Here is a 7,870-nt window from a genome sequence, read left to right as displayed (position 1 = left end):
CAGAACTTTTAACCGACCACACATAAGAATATTTAAAATCAGACACACCCTTAAGATAGAAACTATTTGGGCGTGATTCACCATGATGAAATTTTACCGGTAAAATAATAAAAATTACAACTAATTTGTTATTAAACTAACATTGGTAATGTCAAAAACAAATTTTTTCTACTGGCATGAGTTATATATAACTTAAATATTTGTTTTTATGGAAAGAAATTCGTAAATGCCAATTAATATAAGCCATGAGACAAGAATGCTTTGTCAAATTGTGCTCTATGGTAAAATACAAATGCAACTTCAAGAAAGGTTGCTACTCTCATAAAAGAAAGCTACAAACATTTTATTAATAGTTGTATCTTACATGGTGAAGAATAGTCAAACAGATATAGACTTATATATAGACTCTAATTATAAACTAATAATCAGATAATACAATATGTGACTTCCAATAAACACAGCATGTCTTAACATATAGACTGCCTTCTTATTTAGGGATTTTTACCATTGCTATTCACAAAGTCAGAGCTAAACCTTTACCCATAAACCCTACAAATTACCTTACGAGGATTAAAGTTATAATTCATCGATAGTATATAGATTTTTTACGCTATCAGGTTAATTAAACCTATAACAGGTAAAACTTCATATCAACTATCAAGTTTGATATGATAGCATCAAGTATAAAGTAATTACCTATTATAGTTGGTTAAATCAAACTGATTAACATAAAAATTCACTATATTATAGGTGTATATAACGTATATCCTCCAAAAAATAGTAACCCTTTGCTAGCCAGCTAAAAATGTGTTATCCTGGTTGTCCAAGCAATAAAACTGAGGAAACATCTTAGTTTCTTCTTCATCAGTCATCCATAGTGTGTTTGGGCAATAATTCCATATAGGTGATGGCATAATTGGTTCAATATTCATTATTGTTTCACTTTCTTGTGATAATTCAATATCTTTCCAGATTTCATCCATGGGGTACACCTTCATTGTACTTTTCCCTTTCTCATTGTTGTCACCATCATTCTTTTTCTCAAGTCCACCTGTATCGTAGAAGTTCCTTTCGTTGTTTTCAGTAATGGGCATGAAGTCCACATCAGGACTATTAGAAGAAAAAGATGAAGAGTTGGAAAAGGATGAAGATGGAGAAATAGAAGCCTTATGTTTCCTCTCATCTTGAGCCTTCTTCCTCATGTGGGTCCTCCAGTAATTCTTGATTTCGTTGTCTGTTCTCCCCGGTAATTTCATTGCAATTCTTGACCATCTGAATAGGAAGAAAATTAAATCATCTGGCAATAATTCAAATAATAATATATAACACTGTACTAAAATTTAGTGGCGAACAGTTACAACGAGAAATTCTAAAAAAAAAAGTTCAACAACAAAACACTGGATAAACATGGGTTGACCAAGTTTCTAATTCTACCCCATATATTTCATTTAAAGGATTCAAAATATATTCTTTATGCTTATATACTGGATATATATATATATAAATAGTTCGAACCAAAACTATATAATTCGAATGAACCCATAAGTTATAATATATATACATTTTCTTTTGGCTTCGGGTTTGAATCATTTTATTTCTGAAATATATATTTCAAAACTCTCTCTCTGGACTCAGAACCTTCGGTAGTTGAGTTCTATAAGAAAAGAAGTTAATGAAGAAGTAGTCAAACCTATTTCCCCATTTGGAGTGGAGTTCAAGAATAAGGCGTTCTTCTTGAGTAGTCATCTTTCCTCGTTTGAGACCAGGATGCAAGTAATTTACCCAACGTAACCTGCAACTCTTTCCTGTTCTTCTCAAACCTATTAAAAAAAAATACAACAAAATACAAAATTGTATACAACAAATAGAGTTAGAAGTTGTTCCATGAAAATAGGATTTCATGTCCAAGACAAGCCTACCTAATCTATAAGTCTCCCTCCAACCTTATAAAAACCTGAAACTTTGGCCAAGAAATCCCATCGTCGATCTCCAAAAAGGTTCACATAGAATGCCAGCTGAAGATCTTCTTGTTCTGTCCATGGACCTTTTCTCATTTCTTCTTGTGCCATTTTTATTTTTTTATTTTGGCTCTTTCCTCTTTTGAGTTGTCTCTAACTTGCCTTTTTCTTGAGTCACCTAATTCGTTGGTGCATGGTGTTTGTCTACACGGGTGATATTTATAGTTGGAATATTTGTCTTGATAGGCGGTAAAGGAAGGGATGTGAGGACGTACGGTTTTTTTAATTAGTGTTCTTTTTCTGTTGACCCGATTAATTTAAATTCACAATAACATACCCAGTGTGATTTCTAAAGTGAAAGCTAAAAAGGGTATTATGTATGCAGCCTTACTCAGTCTTATGAAGGTAGAGAGACTTTCCAATAGACCCTCAGCAAGTATAGCATATCAAATTTAGTAAGAAAAGGAAATACATCAGTGAAAAGACCATGTAGAAAATAATGTAGAAAAGAATAATAGCAACAACAAATAATTTTATATGATAAACGAAGCAAAGGAAATAACATGTAATAATAAAATTAAAAGAGTACAAAAGTAAGAGAGTAATAATACTAATACTGATAAAGGAACTAGACAACACTCGACTACCTACTAAACTTCCATCCTAATCCTCGACCTCCATATCCATCTATCTAGGGTCATGTCCTCGGTAAGCTGCAGGTGTGTCATATCGTATCTAATCACCTCTCGCCGATACTTCTTCGTCCTACCTCTACGCTCCTTAGACCCACCATAGCCAACCTCTCACCACCTCCTCACTGGGGCATCTATGCATTTTCTCTTCACATGTCTGAACCATCTCAATCTCGCCTCCCTCATCTTGTACATCACAGAGACCATCCAACCTTGTCCCGAATATTCTCGTTCCTAATCCTATCTCTCTAAGTATGCCCAACATCCATCTCAACATATTATTTTCGCAACTTGCATCTTCTGGACTTGTGAGTTCTTGACCGACCAACATTCCTCTCCATACACATAGTTGGTCTAACAACCACTTTATAAAATTTACCTTTAAGTCTTTGTGGCACATCTTATCACACAAGACACTGGATGCAATCCTCCATTTCATCCATCCAGCTCCAATATATACGATGTGTAACATCATCGTTAATCTCCCTATTTTCTTGGATTATTGACCCAAGATACTTGAAAATTTCACTCTTCTACATGGCTTGTGAATCAATCCTCACTTTCATATCATCCTCGTGAGTTACGTCGCTGAACTTGCACTTAAAGAACTCTGTCTTAGTCCTGCTCAACTTGAATCATTTAGACTCCAGGGTCTGTCTCCAAACCTCCAGCCTATCATTAACCCTGTTGCGTGTCTTACCAATCAATATTATATCATTTAGCAAATAGCATACACCATAACACCTTCCCTTGGATGTGCCGCATCAGTTCACCATCACTAAGGCAATTAAAACCGGGATAAGAATTTATCCTGGTGCAACTCCATCACGATTGCGAAATTGAGTCTTCTCCCACTAGCATCGGGGTCTTGACTCCATCGTTCATGTCCTTAATCATCCTAATGTAAGCTACAAGTACACCTCTAGCCTCCAAACATTTCCATAGAACCTCCTAGGGACTTTGTCGTATGCCTTTTCTAGGTCAATGAACACCACATATAAGTCCCCCTTTCTCTCACTATATTGCTCCATCAATCTCCGTATGAGATGGATGACTTCTGTAGCTGAGTGCCCCGGCATGAATCCAAATTGGTTCTCGGTAATAGACACAACCCTCCTTACCCTCATCTCGACTACCCTGATCTACTAAACTTTCATCGTGTGCTTAACAACTTGATATCCCTATGATTGTTGCAATTCTGAATACAAACTAATCTAGATTAACATCAAATAAATTCGTTAAGGGGTAAAACGCTTTTCCAACCTAAAAGTTCTCTATATGATGGGCTCGAATATTGGCCGAGGCAGGATTTCTACTAAGGGGGATTCAAAATTAACAAAACTAGACACGCAATGAAATAATTACTCATAGTGTAAATAATATATATACACAATTATGTACTAGTGCAATTTTACCAGCTTAGCATGTTATATAAATATTTCATTCTTGGGTTATTATATTCATATCAAAGTTGTTATGAAGAGTTAAATATTTTTATTAAAGATTAAAGTAATGTTATAGCATAAAAAGTGCATGTACTGTCAACTTAATTAACTATTTCTTTTAGAGAATTACTACTATGGATAAAAATCATTTTAGTCCTCCAACTTTACTTTAAAAATCAAAGACCTCCCCCAACATTGAACAATCGACATTTTCATCCCCTTATCTCAACTTCCGTACATTGACCGGTAACTTTATATTATTTGATTGTCATCAAAGGGGTTAAAGGGAATTTCGCTTATATTTTTAATTAATTATTTAGTACCCTAATTAATATTATATAAATTTTTCATAGTGTCCTCCGTTAATTAATTATAATACTTTCTGCCGTCTTCAATTTTCTCCATAACCTAAGCAGTTCTTCATATTTTTCAGAGAACCTTTCAAACCTTGATAAACAATTGTTCTCCAGAAATATGAAGGTTACAAGGGTTTGAAAGGTTCTCCAGAAATATGAAGAACTGCTCTTGCTATGGAGCAAAATTGAAAATGGCAGAAAGCTTTAGAATTAATTGACAAAGGAAGCTGTGAAAAATTTATATATTATGAATTAGGGTACTCACTAATTAATAGTAAAAAACTATAAGTGAAATCCGTTTTACCCCTTTGATGATCGGTCAAATAATATAAAGTTACATATCAATGGTCGGAGAAATTGAGATAAAAGGATGAAAATATCAATTGTTCAATGTTGAGGGAAGTCTTTAATTTTTAAAGTAAAGTTGGAAGACTAAAATGATTTTTAGCCTTACTAATATTAAAGAAAGACCAGGTTTATCTTCGCTTTATTAGTGGTATACGCATGCTCAGTGTGGGGGGAAGAAACCAATATAATGTTGCATATATGATGTAAGCCACTAAAAGGAAGGGCGCAAGTGATGATAAATGCAGATAAAAGGTTGATATGTTGATGCAACTTTCACAACCTGCTCGCCATTTCACTGTTGAATGCCTTGGTGGAATTTGTCTTTATACAGACTACATTTCTAGGAAAACTTAAACAATTAAATAGACGTGTGTAGTGCACAAGTTATAGCTACTTTAATATTTTTTTGATATCCAAAACCACTAATAAAGGTACAAGTGGCAAATGAGCGGATGGCATCAAACTTAGGTGGCTGAACATGTCAAATCAATAAACTTGTCATGATTAATCAACCAGCCAAAAATAAATTGGATTAAAATGAATCAAATAATATGCTATATAACCAAACCTCCCCGTTTTTTCTGTTGATTTGTGTTTTGAGAAAAAAATATATGAAAACTAAGGGATTTTCTAAAATTATTAGGGAAAATGTATAAAATCTCCCCTTAACTTGTCTCAAAATTCACTTTAGCAATTTAACTTTACGGGCCTTTATATGCCCCTTTATAACTTTCAAGTGAATTTTGTTCAACCCGCCCTTGCCCGGACCAAGTCAAAGCTGGTGTTGCTGAGCCACTCGCTTTCCGATTCAGCCATGTCATTTAATGAGTTTTTTTTAATATATATAATTTCGTCCAAACTCAAAAGACAATTATAAAATTAACAAAATCCCACTCGTTCCAATTCATCGGCACATTCATCACTAACACGCCCTCTTCTTCTTCCATGGGTTAATAACGAAGCAAGTGACAATGGAGTTCGCCGGAGAATACTCCGACCAGATCTGTAAAAAACACAATGAACCAAAAGGGTGAAGATACCAGCAATATTAACACTAAATCGTAAAAAATAAAGGTCACCGAACACCTTTCTCCGGCGTGACAATGGAAAATAGAGGGAAGAGGCGGCGACGTAGCTTCAACAACATCGCCAAAGTGACACCATAAGAATAAAATCTCGTTGGTGTTGGGTCATTTTCGGCCAGGAATCTATGAAGAAAAAAGAGGGAGGCGGAAAATTCTAGAGAAAAGAACAAAAGAGAAAAGGGGGAAAGATGACGAAATAGAAAGAAAAAAAAAACTATAAGGAAAATAAAATATTAAAAAAGTATAATTAAATATAATAAATTTTCATCCAATTAAACGATGACAAACGTACATTTAGGGATCATTTTTAATGTTGTTTTTTCCCTCCCATGCGCTTTTTCAGAAATTGATCACACTTTCTTGCCATGTCACCTGTTAAGGGGGTATTAATTTCACTTCAGGCTAGAATAAAGTGGTATATAAATGTCCGTAAAGTTAGATTATTATAGTAAGTTTTGCGGACAAGTTAAGGGGGGATTTTATGCATTTGCATAATACTTCAAGATTTTGTGTATTTCGGTTGCAGTACTCATTGGATTGTATTATTTGACCTAATTTGACGAGTCATTTTGAATTTTACCCTTGCATCAAGTCAACGAATTGGGCAAGTGATAAGAATATGGGAAAAAGGTCGCATCACCGGCCGATCTGAGAAATTCTAGTCAATTATCGTCCCCTTCTTCCCTCTTGTTTCTTGAACGCACTATATTCTTATTAATCACTCAAGCTCGTCAAGGGAGCTCAATAATTTGAGGAGTCATTCTGAATTTTATCCTTGCATCAAGTCAACGAATTGGACCAAGTGTTGAGTATATGGGAAACAGATCGCATCACAGGCCGATCTAAGAAATTCAAGTCATTTATGGTCCCGTCCTTTGTTCTTGTATCTTGAACACGCTACTTTTTTATTAATCACTCAAGCTCGTCAAGGGAGCTCAAAATTTGACGAGTCATTTTGAATTTTACCCGAGCATCAAGTCAACGAATTGGGCAAGTGTTGAGAATATAGGAAATAGATCTCATCACATGCGATCTGAGAAACTCAAGTTAACTATCGTCCCTTCCTTTGTTCTTGTTTCTTGAACGCACTATTTTTTTATTATTCACTCAAGCTCGTCAAGGGAGATTGACACCTTGGACCTCGTTGATAAAGAGAGAAGCTTCAGATGTTTGCAATTATTTGACAAAATTTGCTTGCTCTCTTTTTCGTTAATACTGTCCTTTAACTAGGACTAACTTATTAAAAAGAATAGGAAGCTATAATTTAGGTTTTCTCTTACAAAAAAATAACATAAAAAGAGACAATGTCTAGTTATCCCGAGTTCAGACCGATGATTGAGACAATGTATTTATTAATAGATGAGACGGGCATGTCGTAGCTGCACATTGGACAAATCGATGGCATTCGACATCGTTTTGCCTGAAAGTTTTACTGCTCTCAACCAATTTAAGAATGTCGAAGAAGATATTAAAAAGTATGTATGAAATTTATTTTGTTGAAGAAGATATTAACAAGTATTTATGAAATTTATTTTTATTATAGTTTGAGCGGATAGTGATCTTTTATTAAAATTAAAATTGATATTGGACAAAATATTCGAAAGTGACTGTCAAATTCCAGACTACTCATATATGAAGAATAAAGAGAAGAAAAAAAAAAAAGATCAAATATCAGCAGCTTATCACTAAATTGATGATGATAATTGAGATGATTGATAAATCAATCATTGTATTGTGTGATTTCTCCGATTAATCACTCAAGATAGACAAAAACACTTGAAAAGGGAGAGTCATGCTTGGTTTATTTGGGAAAAGTCAAACTTTGAGAAATCTGGCCAAAATTATTGTCCCTTGACTTTAGCAAATGCCATTGATCACCTGGTGATGTGAGGCATCGGACATAAAAAGACTATTGTAAAATGGATGTCAATAAAAAGAGGGTTCCAGAAGTGGGAAATCAATAGGAGGAAACTATGCATAAGTCAA

The 7,870-nt window shown here is 34.4% G+C and overlaps 1 protein-coding gene across 1 annotated transcript; it reads right to left on the bottom strand.

Annotated features, from left to right (window-relative positions):
* Positions 1 to 299: 299 nt before the first annotated feature.
* On the bottom strand, positions 300 to 2,161 carry LOC132605910 (transcription factor MYB48-like). Its single transcript, XM_060319185.1, has 3 exons — positions 1,955 to 2,161; positions 1,691 to 1,820; positions 300 to 1,272 (listed from the first exon to the last, which is right to left on the bottom strand). The coding sequence occupies exons 1-3, from the start codon at positions 2,067 to 2,069 to the stop codon at positions 792 to 794; spliced, it is 726 nt and encodes a 241-aa protein (XP_060175168.1). The 5' UTR covers positions 2,070 to 2,161; the 3' UTR covers positions 300 to 791.
* Between the last annotated feature and the right edge of the window lie 5,709 nt (positions 2,162 to 7,870).

This window comes from Lycium barbarum, chromosome 8 (assembly GCF_019175385.1).
Source record: "Lycium barbarum isolate Lr01 chromosome 8, ASM1917538v2, whole genome shotgun sequence".
In the NCBI taxonomy this organism is placed as follows: Eukaryota; Viridiplantae; Streptophyta; class Magnoliopsida; order Solanales; family Solanaceae; genus Lycium; species Lycium barbarum.
This window is presented reverse-complemented; position numbering and strand designations above follow the sequence as displayed.